The sequence below is a fragment of the Nomascus leucogenys genome, chromosome 4 (genome assembly GCF_006542625.1).
Source record: "Nomascus leucogenys isolate Asia chromosome 4, Asia_NLE_v1, whole genome shotgun sequence".
Taxonomy (NCBI): domain Eukaryota; kingdom Metazoa; phylum Chordata; class Mammalia; order Primates; family Hylobatidae; genus Nomascus; species Nomascus leucogenys.
The window spans coordinates 71549373-71572849 of NC_044384.1; the positions used below are offsets into that span (position 1 = coordinate 71549373).

At 38.7% G+C, this 23477-nt stretch overlaps 1 protein-coding gene and 1 non-coding gene across 2 annotated transcripts in view; both read left to right on the forward strand.

The window, feature by feature from the left end:
• Positions 1–2584: 2584 nt before the first annotated feature.
• LOC100597435 (ankyrin repeat domain-containing protein 18A-like) overlaps positions 2585–23477 on the forward strand; it is a 110321-nt gene continuing 89428 nt past the window's right edge. Inside the window, 7 exon segments of the mRNA XM_030810032.1 lie at positions 2585–2787; positions 6835–6949; positions 7114–7287; positions 11078–11184; positions 12253–12390; positions 14988–15043; positions 21604–21634. Coding sequence (XP_030665892.1) covers positions 2585–2787; positions 6835–6949; positions 7114–7287; positions 11078–11184; positions 12253–12390; positions 14988–15043; positions 21604–21634 — 824 coding nt within the window.
• LOC115834902 lies at positions 13793–13899 on the forward strand. The gene has a single exon (XR_004029897.1). It is a non-coding gene; the product is annotated as a U6 spliceosomal RNA (small nuclear RNA).

The following is a 23477-nucleotide window of genomic DNA, read 5'->3' on the forward strand; positions in this document are numbered from 1 at the left end:
AAGATTCTTTATCGCCCTTTTACTAGGTAGTGATCAAATATTTTTCTAAAAGTGTTGACCACAATAGTATACTCAAAGCATAAAGTTTCTAGATTTTTCCCAATTGTATCTTCTTGTAAAAAAATGTGATGATTGCTTTGGTACACCAAACTCCTTGTCATAAGCCATCTTTTGAGTACAGTACCACAATCCCAGAAGGCATTATGTGAGAAGGCATTTGAAAGCTGAGAAGGAAATGGTTTGTTAGGAACCTAGTGAGAAGCTCTGTAAGCTAGATTGGATAGAATTAAAGTGCCCAGAAATAGAAGTAAGGAGGAGAACGTAAGATGTGTATTGAAAAGACTTAATTCAGCAATTTTTTTTTTTTTTTTTGAGACGGAGTTTTGGTCTCGGCTCACTGCAACCTCCGCCTTCTGGGTTCAAGTGATTCTCCTGCCTCAGCCTCCCAAGTAGCTGGGATTACAGGCGCCTGCCACCACGCCCGGCTAACTTTTTGTGTTCTTGTTAGAGATGGGGTTTCACCATGTTGGCCAGGCTGCTCTCAAACTCCTGACCTCAGGTGATGCACACGCCTCGGCCTCCCAAAGTGCTGGGATTACAGGCGCGAGCCACCACATCTCACGTTACCTCAGCAATTCTATGTAGGTGTTGAAAAGAGGAAGCATACCACAGAAAGTAAAAGGGATGTGCTCTGTTTTTTCGGAGACAGAGTCTCACTTGTTGCCCAGGCTGCAGTGCAGTGGTGTGATCATAGCTCACCATAACCTTGAACTCCTGGGCTCAAGTGATCCTCCCACCTCAGACTCCTGAGTATCTGGGACAACATGCTCACAGCACCACACCGAGCTAATTGTTCTATTTAAAACAATTTTTTTTTTTGGTCAGGCGCAGTGGCTCACGCCTATAATCCCAGCACTTTGGGAGGCCAAGGTGGGAGGATCGCCTGAGGTCAAGAGATTGAGACCATCCTGTCCAACATGAAAAAAAAAAAAAAAAGCCGAGGTGGGAGGATCGCCTGAGGTCAAGAGATTGAGACCATCCTGGCCAACATGGTGAAACCCTGACTCTACTAAAAAAATACAAGAATTAGCACCTATAGTCCCATCTACTCAGGAGGCTGAGGCAGGAGAATTTTTTTTTTTTTTTTTTTTTTTTAGAAATGAGGTCTGGTTATGCTGTCCAAGCTGTTCTCAAACTCCTGGCCTCAAGCTATTCTCCTCCCTCAGCTTCCCAAAGCACTATGATTATACGGATGAGCCACCATGCCTGTCCTGCTCTGTTTTAATAATATACTGGTACATCTTGTCCATTTGAGTCTCAAGGTGGTTGTGAATTTAGTAAGAGAACATGTCCTTGGATTCCAGTAATATTCTATAAGTTCTTAGAATAGCTAGGTGCTGGCAGGTAGCTAGGCACCAGTAGGTAGCTACTTCTGCACCTTGCTGTGACAACGTGGCAGGTTGAAGTCTCTGTAAATAAGATCTTTACTATCATTGTATTTGAGGATCAGCGAAACATTACAGCCTTAGTTTTGTTATAGTCCTGGGGTAATAGATGAGGCAAATATCCATGACAAATGGGAAAAAAACATCCCCTCAGAATCTTCTTACCTATTGGGAGAATGGTTTTCTCTCTAAGTTAAAACAAACTTTCTGACCCAGTGTGGGCCCCAGCAGCCCCACTCCAGAGCCTGTGCCCTTAACCAGCACAAACCAACATACAGTTCCACCGTATCTAACCAAAGGGCCCAAAGGCAATAGAGATCACACTTCTTGGATTAATTTTCTCTACGTGGCAAGCAGCAAAGTCATCAGCCCAGAGAGAGAGGGACCGGGAACTGACAATGAGGTGCGGGGAGCATGGTCCAGGTTGGGGGAGGGTGATGACCAAGGATGAATGTATTACCCTTAGGGGACCTGGATAAAACAAGATACCTGGAGTGTCTTCTTTGACAATCTGTAAGATCATGCCTTTTCTCCAGTAGCAGAGTCATTTGGGCTCCTACCACAGACGGCCGACTGCCTCCAGGGCTTGCCTCTGCATAGTGTGTGGCGGCAATGGAGACAGGCGACTGCCCATGATAGAGGGTGCCCTTGCCAGCACCCGATCTCCCTTCCGAGGAAAAGCGGGGCGGGCCGCAAGGCCAGACAGGCCCTCCTCCTCAGGCCCGGCTGGCAGCGCGCGTGCGATCCTGGGGCTGCCCAGGCGAGCCCAGGAGAACCGGCGAGCCCAGCGGCGCCGGCCCGAGGCTGCAGCCCCACCTGCCAGCGCGCGCCGCCTGGGTGCGGTTTCCTGGAGCCCGACGGCCACCGCGGTGCAGGCGCGCGCCCAACGTCTTTGCCAGGCTCACTGGGCTTGAGAGGTCGGAGGCTGCTGAAGGCTGTTTTGGACCGGGCTGGATCGCGGATTTTAGGGGATCATAGATTTGGGATCGCGGATTGGGGATTGGGGATTGGATCGGGGATTTGGGGTTGGATAGGGGATTTGGGGCTGGGTCGGCGGGGGCGGGGGGTGGTTGTGAAAAGGTGACAGGGAGCTGCCCCCTCTCAAGAACCGGTGGTTGGGGGTCTGAGAAGTCACCCCCATGAAGCTTTTCGGCTTCGGGAGCCGCAGGGGCCAGACGGTTCTGGGAGCCGTAGACCACATCTACACGGGTTCCGGGTACCGAACCCGGAACTCCCAACTGCAGGCGATCCACAAGGCGGCTGTCAAGGGCGACGCCGCGGAGGTGGAGCGCTGTCTGGCGCACAGGAGCGGAGACCTGGACGCCCTGGACAAGCAGCACAGGTAGCGGGGTCTCAGCCCGGGGTGGGAGGGGGTCTCCAGTCCCGGCTTTCCGGCAGCCCCTGGGACTGGGCCTTGGAGGGCGCCGGGCACCCTCTGAGCGGCGGAGCCAAACGGACCCTCAGCTGTTTTCCATCCGTCATAATTCCCTGGCTGGAGCAGTTGGTGGAGAATTTGAGTGATTTAACTCACAAATTTAAGCATATACGGTGTTGTTATTTTTAACGTACACGTTTAAAACATGGTGTATATACATTATAGAAGGTGCCTAATGAGAGAACTCATTCCCCTCTCAAAAATACCATGAGTTATTTTCAGTAGGCGAAAAGTTCTCAGATAAAACTGTCCGTTTTACATCCATATCCCCCTCTGTAGGTGGGTTCTTTACTGAAGGTTCTTAGAAACTTGGAAGTGGGAGGTGGGTTCTGTGTTCTTGAATGGGAAGGCACATTTTTCTCAAAATATGAGCTCTTTCTGTGTTTATCAATTTTACATAGACCGAATGAAAATATCAAGGTTTTAAGATTTTTGTATGACATCTGCTGTCTTTCACTATTGTGATGACATTTTAAAAAATTTCGTAATGGAGTGAAAAAACACTAGCTCCTCTAGATATCAAAATATGCTATTAATTTCTACAATTAATTGCTTACTAACAGCTGAAAAGACAGACAAACGCATGGAACAGAATAGGCAACCCAGAAACAGTGAAATTATGTGAGATATACGTAAGGATTGATGAGTAGGAAAGGATGAATTATTAATTTTAAAAAGTCTGCTGTTTGAAGAAAACTAATGAAATTTTATGTCACAAACATGAGTTCCTGATGGAATACAGACTGAAATTTTTACATATGCAAATGAGTAAGGTACCAGAAGAAAACACAAACGCTTATTTTGCAGGTACACTTTATGTTGACAAAAGCCTTCCTAAGAATGACCTCATAAGCAGACATTCTGAAGGTTGATTTAGCAAACTAAAAATTAAAACTGCCTGTGTTTCAGAAAAAAAAAACAACAAAAGAGAGCTTACTTGAAAAATATTAACTATATTATATATATATATTCAGATAAAAGTATGTTTTCATTTTATAGGGAATTCATTATATTCTTTATTTATTTATTTATTTTTTGAGTCAGAGTCTCACTTCTTTGCCCAGGCTGGTGTCCAATGACACAATCTTGGCTCACTGCAACCTCTGCCTCCCGGCTTCAGGCAATTCTCCTCGCTTAGCCTCCCAAGTAGCTGGGATTACAGGCAGGTGCCAGCATGCCTGGCTAATTTTTGTATTTTTAGTAGAGAGGGGTTTCACCATGTTGGCCAGGCTGGTCTCGAACTCCTGAGCTCAAGTGATCTGCCTGCCTCGGCCTCCTAAAGTGCTGGGATTACAGGCATGAGCTATGGTGCCCGGCCTATATTGTTTATTATATATCATATGATATATATATATGGATACATGTACCATATATATATTACAGATATAATCTGTTATATATATCAGTTATATACACATTAGACGAAAAGTTGTATGTATATATACACATTAGATGAAAAGTACATTTTCATTTTACAGGGAATTCTTTCAAATCAAATCATCAAAAACTCTAAAATTGGGCAAAGTACTTTTTTCCAGATCTACAAGTTACTTGTGTATGTAGGAAAAAGTCCTTCACATTTCTGGTATAAGAATTTAAATTAAAAGAGGAATGAAACAGTTTTCTAGCCACAATAGTTGTGAGGATGTTTTACACTCCTGCTTAAAGTCTAAGTTGCTGATTACTTTTCAAATAGGTAATTTGGTGGTAAGTACTACGTTTAAAAAATATGTATGCCCTTTACCCATCAATTCCATTATACTAATACACCCTTAGGAAATAAAGATACATGCACTTTATTTTTCGCAATGCTTATTTTAAAAAGAACCCATAGAATGGATCCTATAAATAAATTTCAGTTGCATCCATAGGAAGGAATAATATGTGACCATTGAAGGTGGCAATAGATACAGAAGTACATTGATATGCAAAGATGTATTTTGTTATAGCTAGCGAGGAAAAAAAATCAGTTGAATTATACATACACACAAATATACTATGGTCTTGTTTTAGCAAAAAATATGTACAAAATATAAAATTTGTAATTTCTGAGCATTTGTATTTTAAATAAAGTTCTTTTCCTTTTTCTTATCTGTGATTGCTGCAGTGAGCATGTACAAAACTTCTAGTAAAGTTTATTAATAAAGGAATAATCCTTGGGAAGAGAGGAATATGAATCTTACAATATTAAAAATAATTTCTCGCTTTCTATTTTTTTATCATTATTGTGTGTATTGTTATCTTCTTTGAACTTTTAGCCTCTTCAGAAGTAAAAAGGGAATGTTTTTCTGTTTCCAGATTTCATTATCTATCTATTTTATTATGTACATATGTTTTTCTTATATATTCATTCAATTTATGCAAACAATGATAGATTAATCATTTCATTTTAATTGTATTCTTTAAAAATAAAAATAACATATAAATAATTACTATTGCAAAAATATTGCTTTATAGGAGTTTATTTTAAAATATTGAACTCCCCAGCTGTATTTATCCATTCTTTCATTCCATTTATTCATCAAACACAACCTGAGTACCTGTTATGTAGCAGACATATTCTACTATCTCTCAGGACCCTTAACTTCATGTTTACCTGCCCTGCCTGCACAAGCTGAGAGATTTAAAATAGGAATATTGGGACTTAATCTCCTTGAAACTTTGTCTCTCACCTTTCAAACAAAAGCATTTCTGAAGTTAGAAAACAGTAGAAGATAACCTTTAACTGCCCTTTCAAAAGTTTATCAGTCTTAAATACTAATATTAATCATTGGAAAGTCTTATTTGCATATATTCTGTAAGTATAAGTATTGAATAAAATGAGCCATACGTATTCATTTGAATCATGAGTTTCCTTTGGCTTCAATTTGTTTGAAAATCAAGGAATTAATTTGTTTAAAAAATGCATTATTGTTATTTCAGTGCTCTTTCCCCGTAGTACCTTTAAGAACTAAAACGTATTTATGTGCCAGTTATATGCCTAGAACTGCCCTAGACCTACTGAGTATACCATATTCTACTCACTGTAAGGTCTCATGGATTGTGTGATGCCCCGCTATTTTATATTTCAATAAGATAATTTTGAAAATGCTACCAATTATAGGTATAATAATATAAGTGGCATTCGAATGTCAGAAGTATTAAAATGTGACCTACTCTTTCAGACATCCTGCAAAGTAGGTATAATTGTACCTTTTATCTAATTAAAATGTTTTTGTTAAATAGTAGTAATAGTAACAATTATAATATCTGGCTGGGTGCAGTGGCTCACACCTGCAATCCCAGAACTTTGGGAGGCTGAGGTGAGAGGATTGCTCGATGCCAGGAGTTTGAGACCATCCTGGGCAACAAAGTGAGATTCTTACTCTACACAAATTTTTAAATAAATAGCTGGGCCTGCTGGTGCACATCTGTAGTCCCAGCTACTCAGGAGGCTGGGATGGAGGATCGCTTGAGCCCAGGAGTTCCAGGCTGCAGTGAGCTACAGTTACATCATTGCACTCCAGCCTGGGCAAAAGAGTGAGACTTTGTCTCAAAAAACAAAAATCTTACAATTATTGAGTTGCTGTAGGAACTATTCTAAATACATAGCTTCTCATTTAAGCATCACGATGGTGTCCTATGAGATAGCTACTATTGTCATCTTTATTAATGAGGAAGTTGAGGCACAGAAAGCCTAAGCAATAGTTGGTAAGTGACAGGGTTTAAAGTAGGACTCATGCCCTGGTTGAACTGAATCCAAAGACTGAGCTCTTTCTATTCAAATAGGCTGCTGTTTCCATTAAGGCAGTGAGCAGTAAGAGCTAGTAAGTATCGTACTTTCTTCAAAAAAATTAAGTATTTGTTTCGAAGGCAGAGGAAAAACATGCTATTGAATTTTTACAGTTACATGAATGATTGTATGTTTTGAGATGTTGCACTACAGTTTCCTAAAAAGTCGTCTTACTCTTGTAGAACTGCTCTACATTTGGCCTGTGCCAGTGGCCATGTGAAAGTGGTCACTCTCCTGGTTAGCAGAAAATGCCAGATTGATATCTGTGACAAAGAAAACAGAACGCCTTTGATACAGGTACATTAGAGCCAACTCTTTTAGCATGAGATGGATTTGATTTGCATACATAGAATTAAAATAAATTGATCTCATTTAAATATAACTAGTTGGTGAAACCTGTGGGGAACGTGTATTTTGAATTCTTGGAATTTACAATCTATTTCTTGGTCTAATACGGACAGGCTGTCCATTGCCAGGAAGAGGCTTGTGCCGTTATTCTGCTGGAACATGGCGCCAATCCAAACCTTAAGGATAACTACGGCAACACTGCTCTCCATTATGCTGTGTATAACGAGAGCATCTCGCTGGCAGAAAAACTGCTTTTCCATGGTGCAAATATTGAAGCACCGGACAAGGTATAGATCAATCAACTTTCTTTCCAAAATATTTGTTTTAACATTGACATAGGTAAGGGTCAATTTTTTATATTTGGAAGCTCAACCATTCCCTGAATGCAAATGCAAATTATTTTGAAATAATTGTCTAAGATTTTATTTTAAATATTGATACTTTTCAAGGAGCATTAAAGGGTACAGCTTTATAAAACGCACTTTGGAAAATATTTGTGAATTTGTTAAAGGTAAAACCTTTTCAACTTTTCTTCTATGCAGGGTTATTCTTTCCTGTTTTTTTCCCCCTAATTAGTGGAAAACAACACAGGAAAGAAAATATGCCCTGGAAATAGGCTTTATCTTAAAACTCGAACAAAACTAAAGCAACTTACAATAAGTGGACCTGTTGCTGCTGCTGATAATTTTCTGAGAAACTGATGTATCATCTCTCAGTGGCACAAGGCTTAAGAGGGAAAAATGGGAAGGGAAAAGGAGAGCAATCAGAAATATGCAGGTCACTTGGAAATTAGGTAATGAGGGAAAATGCCAAAAAGAGTTGTTGTTTTTTTTGTTTTCCTTTTAGTTCGTTGTTCTTCCAGTTTATGTGTTGAGAGAAGGCGCTCCTTAGCTTTGGGTCTAATAATTTTTGGTTTGAAAATGACAGTGAATTGAAACTTGCCTAGAGATTAATTTTAGGAAGACTTTGAGGAAACCAGATTGGCAGTGAATAGGTGGTGATGAAGTGAGAAACACTTCAGCAGAAGGTGGAACAAATTATTAACTGACTTATTGTCCATCCTGGAAGAAACAGCCACTTAGATAAGAGTCTAAAGACTCCTCTCAAACCTACCTCTTGGTGGGAAGGTGGGAGATGAGGAGCTTATAAATAGCAAAATCAAGTGGGATTTTGAGTTTGCTTGTCTCTGCTCTACCCATACCCAGGAAACTTAACTGGAGCTTTAATAAATGACTCACTCTTTTCTCTTTTTGGCCACATGTCCAACTGATAAAGGGAATTAGCCATGGGGGTGAGAGACGAGACTGAAGCGATCGCTGCACTAATTCTCAGAATTGTGCATTATAGTGACCTGAGGACATTTTGTGAAAAATCTACAATTGTAGGCTTTCCCCTGAGGATTTTGACGTTATAGACGTAATAAGGCCTGAACATTTTTAAAACCGTTTTCTTGAAGCTGGGCACAGTGACATGTTCCTGTAGTCCCAGCTTGAGCCTAAGTTCAGCTTGAGCAACGTAGTGAGACTCTTGCCTCTAACAACAATAACAGCAAAAAAAAAAAAACCTCAAGGTTCGGATACACTCCTGATTAAGAACCCCAGAATAGATAAGCGCAACATATACATCTCTGTATCTCAAAAACGTAAGAAATCTCTAGAAGAATTGGCATTCAATAGGTGCTACTTCCTTCAAAGTTCTCCTTTTCAGTAATATTAGCCTGACTTATCTGTCTTCCTCTACGTCTGTGACTGGGAAGTGAAAGGAAATATTACAGGCAATATCTCTCAGCTTACAGAATAACACCTTTTCCTTCCCACCATTAATCATTCACTAACATGCAGAGAGTCTTTGGAAATTTGCTTATGGGTAATCTTTCAATAAGTAGAGGCTGACCTTTTCATGATTTGATGTCCCTTTGTCACCTTGCACGTGATTGATTATGTGTCAACAAATGTTCATTACAAGTTGGGCTTTCTCAGTTAGAATAGGAGCAAATCCTAAACTACTTTTTTTAGTTGAAGTTGTATTGTGAACTAGCTCAGTATGTTTGTTAAGTTTATAGAGCTTTAGCATAACCAAAATGTCAGTTTTAAACACTGAAATCCATGGAGTTATTAAGAATACAGATATGAATTCTTTTAATAATTTAGTTTTAGCAGTCCTATGAATGAATTATCTATTTGGTTAACAATCTGGGAAAATTATATACAAATATATTTTAAATGAATAAATGTTGGAAAAATTCTTGAAGCAGGTATTATGAGTCTTTTTAAGCAATTTTTATTATATATGAACACATTAATAGCGAATATAAAAACACAAGGGGGGCTATATTCTAATGTGGTACACAGATTTGTTTGTTTGCCTCTATAAGTTGAATCAACATGTAAAATTTAGAAGACTGGTGTAGAAATCTGGACTTTAGCCTTATCCTAAAAAATCAAATCTGGTGTCCCCTGAGTTTCTATCACTGTTTGGTCTGCCGTGCAGAGGTTGCCCCTTTAGAGAAGGCATGTATTCTCCAGTTTGCTACTGTGCCCACCTTAGTACTTCCTTTACTCAGGCAACCTTCCTCTGTCCTTGTAAGTATTTGAGTTTACAACTCCTATGGTATAGTATATTTTGATAAAGATTTCAAGGTTTTTAAGTCAGTGCATATTTGTCATAATATATAGTCTATAGAGTATATAAATCCCTCCGTTATGGAGATGAATTTTAGAATTTAGAAGTTTTGGAAACTCTTTTCTTTATGTATACCACAAATAATTATCTGCCCATAAGAATGCCTAGAAGCCTTTTTAGGTTATTCCTGGTTATAGTTGGATAATTTACGAATATTGCAGACATTACGTCTTTCTCCTCAGTGCTCTTCCTTAGAAATGCAAGTGACTTACCGGCTTCTATCATGCCAGAAATAATTCATATGGATCAGTATGAGAACTTTTATTGACAAGCCATTATGTTTTTATTTCTGGTTTATACTTTGTCTAAAATAAAAAATAAAATAATTTTAAGTAGCCATTTCAGTGGAAGCCAGTAAGAAATGGATTTAAAAAGTAGAGCTGCACTAGGATCCCGGGATTACCATTATAATTGAGAATAGTATTTCTTACTGAGCTTTGGTTTTTTAAATATTTGTTCTTAAGTTTCCTAAACCTGTCTCTCTTACACGGAACGTACTGAGCTTTCTAACAGGAAAGATAAAAATCTATTCTCTTGTATTTGCGAAAAAAACCCATGGACTATTTAATAAGAAAAATAAGTGCATTTGAAGCCAATCTCTCTTAATTCAGAGCTCATTTCCATAGTGAGCCATTTGGAGCAGGAGTGCCTGACATTGGCATCTGGGATCCTGACAACACTGATAGAAGTGAATCAAGCAAGTTCGTACCTCCCAGAGGAAGCCTCCACCTGTACTGGGAAGCTCTGGCAGCTGTATCTCTGAAACTCTTAATTCCTCAAATGTTAACGTTTGCCACAAATAGTATTGTCAAATGGGGATTAGGTAAAATTCAAGAGATTTCTTGATTATTGGACATATCATACAGTTTTGTAATACTTCTCAAATGCAGATGGTCACGGAGTCTTTCTCTTGGGGTGTATAATACTTCTGGTAAAGCACATATTTGGAATACAGTTTAAGAAGCACTGCTTTAGTGAGAATAATTTAGATCATTAATTTATGTAAAAAACTTAAAATGTTTGCTACTATGTCTTAGGGTGTTGGGGCTATAGAGACAACAGATACAGCCCTTGCCTCAAGCAGCTCTTGGTTTCAGTGGGAAACAGTGAAATGATTACAATGTACCATGCTAAGTGCTGTGATCAGAGCAAGGATTCTTGGGACTGGTAAATGTTTAAAGTGAGTTGTGAATCCGGGGAGACAGAGGAGGGTTGTTTGCAAGGCAAAGAGCAGCACATCAGAAAGAACAGAGGAGTGAGAAGGAAGGGACTGCTTTTCATTTACTTCCTTTCTATATTGTATGTTGAAGTTCAAAGCATCTTAGAGAAGATTTTCAGTTCAGTTGAGAAATATGTAATTTTGTGAATTATTAAGTTTTTTCTGCTATTTTATAGGACAATAATACCCCACTTTTATTCGCTATAATTTGCAAGAAAGAGAAAATGGTGGAATTTTTATTGAAAAACAAAGCAAGTACACATGCCGTTGATAAGCTGAGACGGTACAGTAGTTCTTTTCTTTTTTTAAAAAATAAAAACCTGCATATTCTAGAGTGGTAACAGTCACTGAAGTCAGAAATATTCATAAGAAGATTAACGTAATTATTGGCATATAGTGAAAAATATCACCATGAATAATCAGATAGATCAGCAAATATTTGGACGGAGTGATATAAAGAACAGTATAGAGTAGGATTCATTTTCTCTTATAATATAGAGTGTTTGTTATTTATAATTGGATGTTTTAGGTACTGTAATCTTTTATTAGCTAAAGGGTTTTGTATTAGTTTTATTAATTTTTTTTTTGAGATGGAGTCTTGCTCTGTTGCCAGGCTGGAGTACAGTGGTGTGATCTTGGCTCACTGCAACCTCCATCTCCCAGGCTCAAGTGATTCTCCTGCCTCGGCCTCCCAACTAGCTGGGACTACAGGTGCTGGCCACCATGCGCAGCTAATTTTTGTATTTTTAGTAGAGATGAGATTTCACCATATTGGCCAGGATGGCCTCAATCTCTTGACCTTGTGATCTGCTCTCCTTGGCTTCCCAAAGTGCTGCGATTACAGGCATGAGCCACTGCACCTGACCAGTTTTATTAATTTTTAAAGTGTGGACCTTTAGTTCATGACTACTAGAATTGTCCTTATTATGATTATTGTTGTTGTTGTTTTCAGCCTGCAGATAACTCTTATCTGACCCCTGGCTGATTTGAATTGTAATATATCAGACTAGGAAAGCAATGGGGAAATCTTCATCTAAATCTTTGCCTGCTTTAGATAAGTGACCTCAGCACAGTTTCTTGACCATCAAAGGACTATAAGTTAGCAACTTGTATTATGTCATACCCCAGTGGGACGAGAGGCTTCCTTGTCCCCTTCTTTTAGCCTTGGTGATAATTTACAAAGATGAACACCTGAGCACCCTAGATGCTTATAGACCCAAGCTGGTACCTGCAAATGGTTATTACGTCTACACTGACGGGTGGATATTAAATTGGTAAAGTGTATCAAACTAGCTGTTTAAAAAAGTCTTTATTAAAGTTCTTGAGTGGAGTGATGTCTTTGTTATTTTAGAACAGCCCTCATGCTTGCCGTGCACTATGACTCACCGGGTATTGTCAACATCCTTCTTAAGCAAAATGTTAATGTCTTTACTCAAGACATGTGTGGACGAGATGCAGAAGATTACGCTATTTCTCGCCATTTGACAAAGTAAGTGTTTATGTTAAAAGGCCAGTTAATACTAAACTGAAGTTTAAAATAATTGCAACTCTTCCATCTTATACATTAGGTGAGAGTTCCTAGTTTGGTTCAGATACTTTGAAATAGCAATGAGTTCGTCTACCTTTTAGCCAGAAATCAAGCAGAAGTCTAGATTAGTTAGAAGCAGAGTGCAAGACTTTTTCAGGATTTTTAAGACCTTTATCCCTAGGGATCTCAGTGTTGTTCATTTTATTCTAAGTTATAATCCCCATGCATGGGGTAAAGAGAGCCACATCTTTGGCTTCTTTCCCTTTCCTTTCTTTTTTTTGTTTTGTTTTGTAGAGACAAGGTCTCACTCTGTTACCCTGGCTGGTCTTGAACTCTTGAGCTCAAGTAATCCCCCTGCCCCGGCCTCTCACAGTGCTAGCCACCATGCCTGGCCTGACTTTTCTGATTAGTTGTTGGGTCTTGAAATGGCCAGTTTAGCAGAAAATCTTGTGTTTTCCCCTGGGGCTATCTCCTGTGTCTTCCTTCTTTGAATTTTCCAAGAAGCTAAGGGGTTTCCTAAGTCGAAGGAAGGCAATCTTTCTTTAAAAGTCAGAAGAAGGGGAAAAAAGGCCATTCTGATCATTCTGTTGTTTCCATGGACTCACTTGCTGTATTGTTGCCATTGTAACCAGTCCTGCAATCTGATAATGATTGACCTTTGCCACCAGGATGCCTTCACTCACTCAGGCCCCTCAGTTTTCATGCTGATTCATACATAGAGTTCATGTATTTATTAGTTTTATTAGTTTGTGGTGTTTATCAGTTTATGTACTTATGCTCAGTCACTGTTCCCAGCACCCTGATCTGGCAGCTAGGCCTCCTAGCTTTACCAACACAAATATTGAGCAAGTTGATCCTCACCCTACACTAAAAACCTTATTTGGAGCTCACATCTTAGCTAGGCTTAGCCTAGGCGTTCATGGTATGTTACCCTTTGAGAGCCATATTTGTCTTTTCTTTAACCAATATTAGTTGGGATTGTTCTCAACAGTCAGGGATGTTCAAATAATGTTGCAGGAAGAGATTAGGGTTCCCTTTCCCTTTTGCTATCAGATCTGTACCTTGAGGCTTTTTTTTTACATCCTGTGGAGCAGCTTTGGTTAGGTAGCAAAAGGTTCCATGTTATCTTTCCACTGAGTAGTGGGAACCAACTTGTAGTTGGCCCCTCAAGTAAGGTGTCTCTGTGATAATGAAAATCTCCTGGGCTAATCACAACTCTTCCTCGAGTTTTAAATATATTTTAAAGTTCTACCTCACAGGAAGCCATTCAATCAAATTCTCTGAATCTAAAGTGGGTGAGTTGGATTTAACAGAGCTAAGCCTCATCCAGGACTCACGAGTATCCATGTATCAAACAGGCTTTGTACTTGTTTCAGCAGCACATATTTTAAAATTCGATCAATACAGAGCAGATAAGCATGGCTGCTGCCTAGGGATGGCACACATATTCAGAAAGCATTCCATATTTTGCATAGTCCTGGGAAGGTCATTTGAGTATTTGTTGAGTAGCTCCAAGGAAGCAGTGTGAGTGAAACCAAAACAGGAGACACCCAATTTTGAAATTGTGATTATCACTATAAAACTATTGAAGTAAGGTGATCTCTGAAATGAGAACAGAGCTGAGTAATAATGGGATGTTACTTGTTGTTGGCACATGTCTTGGAAATGAGAAAATGTGAACTTGCATTTCCTTCATGGAACTGAAAAACAATCAAAGCAGGGTTTTGTCTTATCTGTTAGTTGGAGAGGACCATGGAGATCCAGCATCCTAGCACAGATCTGCTGGCTTAGAGTTTGAGGGACGTAGAGAAGGAGCGGTAGTTGTCCAAGCCATGTTTTGACACCCATTAGGCTTCTGCCCTTGGTGTGACTGATGAGCTCAGTGATAGGAGACAATTAGGTCATCTATTTTAATGAGATTAGTTATGAATTAGGTAAAATGCCCTGAATTACAAGCCACAAAGAATACAACTAATAACCAAAATTAGCACTTAATAACATTTTCTGAAAACTGCAACATTTGAATATTAGAACTTACAGAAAAAAAACACACACCAAGTTTTATTTGGGATTCCAAAATGGTTTCAGCAATAAAGTTCAAGAATAAATTATTCCATTGCTTTACTATTTCTCTGAAAATTTAAACAGGTAATCTCATTACACCTTCCTAACAACCTAGTGAAGTAAGGTAGCAAAATCCGTATTTTCAGAAGAAACCACGAAGCCGAAGAGAAGCAACTCATCTGAAAACAAAATACCTATTGGTTACGGAGTGAGGACTTACTCTGAGTGCAGGACACTTTGCATGATGTCCAGCTAACTAGAGTTCATTTACTGAGCTGTGCTTCCTACATTTATGAGTACTTTACTTTTTTTCTTCTTTAATTATAAGCTTAATAAACTTGTAAGGTTTAAAACTTTGAAGTGTATGGGACATTAAAATTCTGATATTAGGTCTGATATTGCCTGAAATGGTTTTAGAATTCAATGTGTTTCGTGAATATTTTTTTATTTCAGTATTAAAATAGCAATTTTATTTATTACTTTTGTATACATAGAATTCAACAACAAATTTTGGAACATAAAAAGAAGATACTTAAAAATGACAAACAAGGTAAGACTTCTGCTAGTGAATTTCTTATTTCCCTTGGTGGTCCTACTCTTGATAAGAAAGTAAAAAGTAAGATGTAAGATTAAGGTAGTGTTAATCAAAAAAGACCAGTTAAAAACTATGTGTAAGTGAAATGTGCATAATATATATATACATATGTAAATTAATTTTTTAAATTTAACTTCTTTAGTTTGAAATTCAGATTTATTTAAGTAGGTAGTTGTAGCTAATTTATAATCTCAAACATTATTGTCTGAAAAAATTCATTTATTTAATTATGATCCCTAAAATCCTATATAATATTTTTGCATAAACAAGAAAAAAGATTTTTAAGTTAGTATTTTGTATGTTTCCTCTATAGTTACATTATAACCAATTGGACTTGTTACACAAATGGATCTCCTATTTCATTTTTATAATAAATTCTTTATATTTAGTAAGCCATAGTTACAGTTGACCTATGAATAATGTGGGGGTGAGGGACTCTGATCCCTGTGCAGTTAAAAATGTGAGTATAACTTTTGAGTCCTTCACCTTAGCTACTAATAGCCCACCATTGACTGGAAGCTTTCCAGATAACATAAACAGTTGATGGACACCTATTTTGTTTGTGCTGCATTATTATATACTGTGTTCTTACAATAAAGTAAGTTAGAGAAACGAAGCTGTTAGAAAGAAAATCATCAGGAAAAACATACTGACTTTTCACAAAGCGTAAGTAGATCCTGACAAAGGTCTTCATGATCTTCAGGTTGATGAGGCTGAGGAGGAAGAGGAGAGGTGGATCTTGCTGTCTCTGGGTTGCAGAGGCAGAAGAACATCTGCATATAAGAGAATCCCTGCAGTTGAAACACTTGCTGTTCAAGGGTGAACTGTATTGCATATTGATTTGTGTCACTAAGAAAGTAACTATCTTTAGGACCAGGAACTCAGCAATCACTTTCTGGTACCATAAATAAATGGCAATAAGAACTGTAAAACTGGACCAGCGTGCACCCATACAAAGAGGAGATTATGTTTTGAAGATAGCTACTGAGCACAGAAGACAGAAAAGCAATTCCTTCATGAGAAGCACAAGTTATATTACATATTCTTACACAAGCAAAATGGTTTTATCTGTCACAGTTTACACACATACACATACACACACGCACATATACACATACATATGTGTGCACGCATGTGCACACAGGCACCAAGTTAAAAGTCCTGCTGATTCTTAATGACCAAATCCAACTGTTCGCAGGGAGCAGTGGATAACACATCCTACAGTTTGGATGCAATTCTTTTGACTTTTTGACTTGTTTTATGATGAACTGCCTTTAACAGGGGAATCACGTTTTTAGTTTTATAAGAGACAAAGAAAAAGATTAGAAGCAAGTAAACAGGAACTCTATGATCAGTAGTAGATTTATTATAGTATATTCAGTAGTCATATGTTTTTCTCCAGTTATACAATGTACTTGAATGGTGCACAATTAACCAATTATTATTATTATAGGAGATGGGGTCTCTCTATGTTGCCTAGACTAGAATACAATGTCTATTCAGTGGTGCAAACATAGCTCACTGTAGCCTTGAACTCCTGGGCTCAAGCAGTCCTCCTACCTCATCTTCCTGAGTAGCTGGGACCACAGTTTTGTGTGGTTTCATCTGGCCTGACACACATTTTTATAATTTATTTTTGATACAGGGTCTCCCTCTGTTGCCGGTACTGGAGTGCAGTGGTGCCATCTTGGCTCACGGCAACTTCTGCTTCCTGGCCTTAAGTGATACTTTCACCTTTCACCTTAGCTGCCTAAGTAGCTGGGACTCCAGGCATGCACCACCACACTTGGCTAATTTTCTTCTTAAGGTTTTTTGTTTTGTTTTGTTTTTTGTTTGTTTGTTTAATAGACGAGGTCTCACTATATTGGCCAAGCTGGTCTGGAACTTCTGGGCTCAAGTGATCCTCCTGCCTCGGCCTCCCAAAATGCTGGGATTTACAAGTGTGAGCCACTGCACCGGACCTGCACAATTATTATAAAAGGGAATTAAGCCCAGTTGAGTTGCAGAAAATTGACCACCTTTTCATTTTTTTTCTAGAAACATTCATATCATAGAACATATTGTCAATCACCCAGATCCTCTATTTTTTATTCGGTTAAAATAAGATTGCTGCTTATTTCACATTATTTTCTGACATTATTCTTTCATGTATTCCTTTTATGGCTTTATTCAATTGGACAGATATAGAAATACAAGAATCTCCAAGTCAAATATCAAGGGAAAAAAAGAAAAGAAAAACAGATTAGGGAAAGTTATTCTGTGAAATAACCATCTGATTACAGTTACATGTATCATATCAACTTAATACAAATCTTACAGAATGCATTTATGTCAGGATTTCCCAAGACCACCCCCAGGTTTGGTGGTTCACTAGAAGGACTCACAGGACTCAGCAAATAGTCACACTCAGATCTTTAATTGACGACAAGAAAGGGGACAAGCAAAATTAGTAGAGGAAAAAGGTGCTTGTGGTCAATTCTGGAGGAAATCAGGCACAAGCCTCCGGGAGCTCTCTCCTGTGGAGCTCCTGGGATCTGCTTAATTCTCCCAGGCTCACATTTTGACAACATATATGCAGTGATGTCTACCAGTACCACAGTCTCATTAGAGACTAAGTGCCCAGGTTTTTCTACGGAGGTTACTCTCCCTTACATGTACCCAAATTCCAGACTCTTACAAGGGAAAGCAGCTGTTGAGAGTAACCACACTGTTTCTATAAACACTTTAGACACAGTGAGCCGCTCTTCTCAGGGAATGGTGGAAACCCTCCCGATTCCAATCTCCTGAACACCAGCCAAGGGCCAGCGTTGCATGCAGGCCTTTCTAAGGATGGCAGTCTCTGGCCTGCTATAGGAAATCTTTTCTGCACAACGTTTATAGCCCCAATTTAATTTTTGGTGTTGTTTTAAAATTTTATTTTAATAACACATAATATTATAAGATAAGGTAACTTGGTACTAATTTCTGTTGTGTGATCCATCTTAAGTTGCAATGCTGGTTACTTTTTGACTTTTGGTGACTAAGAGGTATTTGTATATAAGTTGCCATAGCAATGTTAGGTAATTATAATCTGTCCCTTTTATCTCATTAAGCTTTCAGTAAAATTGTTAAATTAAATCAGCATAATAATTTCTGAGTTAAAATTAGAATAAAAATTGTCTTTTATTTTGATTACATGAATAATCTAGTTTTCATATTGTGCTAAATCCCTGTTTAGAATTATGAAATAAGATACAATATTCAATCATTTTTATCAATAGTTTCTTACCTAAGCATGCAATTAAATTTATTTATTTTATATATTTCATATACTTCAATTTGAGAAATAATGACCACATGCTGTTACTTTGGTCTTCAATGATCTCTAATTTTTAGGGTCACCGTGTCTTGCTTAAGTATATCATCATAACAGGTTCAGTGAATATCTTTATTTTTTATTTATTTATTTATTTTTTGAGACAGAGTTTTGCTCTTGCTGCCCAGGCTGCAGTGCAATGACAGAATCTTGGCTCACTGCAGCCTCCACCTCCTGGGTTCAAGTGATTCTCCTGCCTCAGCCTCACAAGTACCTGGGACTACAGGCATGCACCACCACGCCCAGCTAATTTTTTGTATTTAGTAGAGACGGGGTTTCACCATGTTGGTCAGGCTGGTCTGGAACTCCTGACCTCAGGTGATCCACCCACCTCAGCCTCCCAAAGTGCTAGGATTACTGGCATGAGCCACTGCTCCTGGCCATCTTTTTTTTATTATTATTATTTTAATTTTTGGTCTGGAGATCCTAGGATGCATAGACAGTGAATATATATATATTTATTTTTTTTTGAGATGGAGTCTCACTCTGTCTCCCAGGCTGGAGTGCAGTGGTGCGATTTTGGTTAACCGCAATCTCCGCCTTCTAGGCTCAAGTGATTCTCCTGCCTCAGCCTCCCAAGTAGCTGAAATTACAGGTGCCTGCCACCACGCCCAACTCATTTTTGTATTTAGTTGAGATGAGGTTTTGCCATGTTGGCCAGGCTGGTCTTGAACTGCTGACCTCAGGTGATCTACCCGCCTGTGCCTCCCAAAGTGCTGAGATTACAGGCATGAGCCACTGAGCCCAGATGTGAATATCTTTTTTAAATCAATAACTTTATTTCTTAGAGCAGTTTTAGGTTCACAGCAAAATTGAGAGGAAGGTACAGAGATTTCTCGTATGTTCCATGCCTCCAAAACATGCATATCCTCCCCCATTATTAGTATTTTCCACCAGAGTGGTACATTTGTTACGACTGATGAACTTACACTGACACATTATAATGACTCAAAGTTCATAGTTTACATCAGGCTTCACTCTTGATGCTGTACATTCTGTGAATTTGGACAAATGTATAATGGCATGACATGTATCTATTACTGTAATATTATCGACAGAACAGTTTCACTGCCCTAAAAATTCTCTATGCTATGCCTGTTCCTCTCTCCCTTTCTCCCTAGCAACTCGTGGCAACCATTGATCTTACTCTGTCTTCATAGTTTTACTTTTTTCAGTAGAATCATATAGTTGGAACAATACAGTGGATATCTTTTTGAATAGTTAGAAAATTACAGCTTCATGGCATTTGAATGTAGTCCTTTAAGATGTTCTTTGTCCTTTTATTTTTCTTTTGCTTCTGTATCATTGTAAAGAATGATATATGCTGATGAGCTATGCTTTGCATACTTAGAAAGCATGATTTGTATAGGTATTTGGCACATAATAGAAAGGGTTGAGGAAAAGGACACCATGCCGTACCACACAGCACAAACGGGAGCATCTTGCTCTATGAGGTGGGTCCAAACAGACTCTCTAGCAATGGAAGGGGACAGGTGCAAGGGGTTGTACTTTATAAAACTGGAATCACAAAGTCTTTCATACTTACCTTCAGTTGGAAATAAGACCAGGCAGTGAATGCTATAGGTAAATACATATGTTCCTCACTGATCCTCTTCCTTTGAGGGATGAGATTGACAATAGCCTCTATTGTGATGACATGACTCACCTACAACTAGATTCTGTCATGAGGGATGGCAAGGGAGTTTTGCTTTATGTGAGTTGAAAAAGAATTTCTTTCTCCTACTAGGGAGAAGGGCAAGCATTGGAACATTCTGGTAGTAAAAGGGCGTTGATAGTTTTCTTTCTATATATTTTTCACATCAGATAATACTGCCCAGCAGCCTGCCACACCTCCCCAGTGTTTCTTCAGCTTCTCTCTGAATGTGGATAAGCTCTTAAAGGCGTGATCTTTCCAGTGGTTCCTTCTGTGGGAGGTAAAATGGCAGGTGAATTTGGGCCTTGTTCTACGTAGGGCAGAGCAAGTAGCTACAACTAAGGAAACCAGCCAGCACCTTCCCCAGAAGAGTATTAGCCAGAGTAACACAGTGATCTCTCTTGAGCTCTTCTTCACTGGCAGCTGGAAAGTTTTTGCAAGGATTCCTGTTTCTGGTCTGATTCCTATGTTTTGCTGGCTTCTGGTAATAGGGTGTTTTATGCTAAACTGAACAGTTTGAACTGAAGAGCTAGAGAGGCTGTGTTGTGTTATAACAAAATAAGTGCAGTAGTTTACCCTTAACTGTGGGAGATACATTCTAAGACCCCCAGTGGATAGAAGAAACCACGAATAGTGCTGAATCACAAAGTGTTTGTTCCTATACGTACATATCTATGATAAAGTTTAATTTATAAATTAAACTAAATCTGATGTTATCTGCAGATAGGGTGTGAGAATTGAATTGTGTCATCAGCAGGAATGATTGCTTGCTTGTTGGTGGGGAAAAACTCTCCACACATTTGGTCACAGAAGCCTTCTTTGTTGGTGATTGTTGCTGTGGTGTGACAGCAGAGAAAACACGTCAAGTATGTCTTTCTGCACATATAGTGGATAAGGGGTGCTACTGTATACTCTGTTTTAACTTCTCCTCCTATTTTGGTCCAGAAATCATGCTCTTCGACACTGTTGACTCATCACACCTGTTCTGCTAACAATACCATTTTTACTCCATCTCATAGGGTTTGGCTAGGATGACTTCTATGCTGCAGTTCATTTGTAGATACCAAGTTTTAATAAATTTATTCTTCTTTGAATCTAATAAATACCAAGGGAAGAGTTCTTAATTGCATTAATTACCTACCAATAGGTATAATTAATGTTAATTCTAATAAGGTCCCAGGCATGCTCCCAAAGGAATGCTTCGTAACAAAGCATCAGTCTTATGCTTTAAAAAACCAAACCAAAACAAAACCAACAACAACAACAACAATAAGAAAAAAGAGGATCTAAAGAATACACAAATTGTGCACAATTTTTTTTATGAAGGTAGGGTCTTACTATGTTTCCCAAGCTGGTCTCAAACTTCTGGGTTCCTCAAGTGATATTCTTGCCTCATCCTCCCAAGTAGTTTGGATTACAGGCATGCATCACTGTGCATTCTTATGTTTTTAATATTCTGTACATTTATTGTCGATTTAAAATGCATTTTATCTTTTTCTTTCATAGATGTTGGAAGTTCTGATGAATCTGAAGTCAGGTAGGATTTTATAGGTTTAAAAAATTATGTTAACTAGGGAAATACAGATGGAAGAAACTACTATCTGTCGAGTGTTGTATTCTGGGCTAGACATCCTAATATGTTCTATGCATTTATCATCTCATAAAGCCATCACAACATCTGTGTTCCTATAACCTACTGTTTATTTAATAAACAACTATGGATTAGAGCAGTTGATTAATTGCCTCGTGATCCCATAGTTAACAAAGTAGCTGGCCCACGGTTTGACCGTCGGCCTGCCTGCCTTCCAAATCCCTTCTCTTGCTCCTCAGCATAGATTGATAGACATCTGCGCAGCACTTGGATCAAGGTATAGGTCTGAATCAGATTAATCAGATTCATTAATTTAATTAATGTCTAAATTAATGGGAGTTTAAATACCTTAAACTCTCACTTAAGGTTATTGTTAGAATGTGGTTAGTCCAAGAGTTTGTCCTAATAAATTTGACAATTTCAGTGGTAACCAGTATCTTATTTTTACCGTCAAAGGCTTTAGGGCAAATCTTGCTTAGCTTTGGCCATAGGACTGTAAGTTTTACAAAAGCAAATTTAGTCAAGTCTTAGAGAGAAATTATTTGACTACGCGTTTGGTTTTCCATTTAGGCAGGTATTTCTGCTTACTTCCGCGATACTTTTTTTAGTCTTGTTTCTTTTTCCATGACTTTTCTATCATCTTGTCTTCATTTTTTAGAACTTTCTTCTCTGCTTTTCTTGCTGTTTCTTTTGTTCTATTATTTTTTCAAATTCTGTTGGCTATGTATTCCCAGTTTTCCTGTAGACAGAATCAAGAGGACATAGAATTACAGAATTTTAAGGAATCTTAGAATGAATTAAAATACCTTCTAGTAATTTTACCTGTATTGAACATTCTGGTCAATTGATTCTCTAGATAGAGAATGTGAGGCTCAAAGAGATTAGGATGCTTTTTTTTAGGCATAGGAATTGGCAGAAATGGATTTGAACTCATTTTAAAGCCCAGTACTCTTCCTTCTTTTTATATCCTGTTTTCATGTGTTATAATAACAGAAACGGGAGTGAGTCCGGTGCGCCCAGGGGATAGTATGAGAATGGAATTAGCTGGTGAACCCAGTGGAAGTAGATAAGAATGGAATGAGCAGGGGAAGGCCAATTTTGAAGAGAAACAACACTGGATTGGATAGGAGTATGGACTCTTCAATAAGAGATCAAAATATTGGGGTTTATGACAAGTATGATAAACATACATTATAAAGACGAAGGACACAAGATGTTGGGGATTATCTACAAAGGCACATTAAAATAGAAGGTTTGAGGGAGCTCTAAAAAGTTTGCTGCTTTTTTTTTTTAATCAAGGACTGACAAACTTGAAGATTTTTACTGAAAGATGCTAAAACATTTTGAGACACTGAGAAGGGTGTCTACAGCAGATAGAAATGTGGTGTCATCTACTTCCATCCTGACTTACAGAGGGGTGGCTTAGAGCCCCTGGAGTACTAAGGGGCTGGAGATTGCTGAACTACATAGATGTGTGGCAGAGGGCAGGTGTCTCCTCACCTCTGCCTCTGTTCCCGATTCACTGATGTCCTTCCCATGTCCATGTAGGCTGGGTCAGGGGCGTGATTGGCTGGCAAATCAGTCATGGAGTTCAGCTGGGTAGTTGGTAGTGTGTCTGTGCTGGGGGAAGGCGATGGAGACTCCAGTTATCTCGTTTTTAGGAGCAGGGATATAGAGATCTCCTACTCCTGGTCATTTGAGGCCATCCTTTCAGGAATCTGTGCTTTCATAGACTGAAGATTGGAAGATTGGAGACTTCTGTGGAGCCCTGCAGAAGTGGAATCTGGAA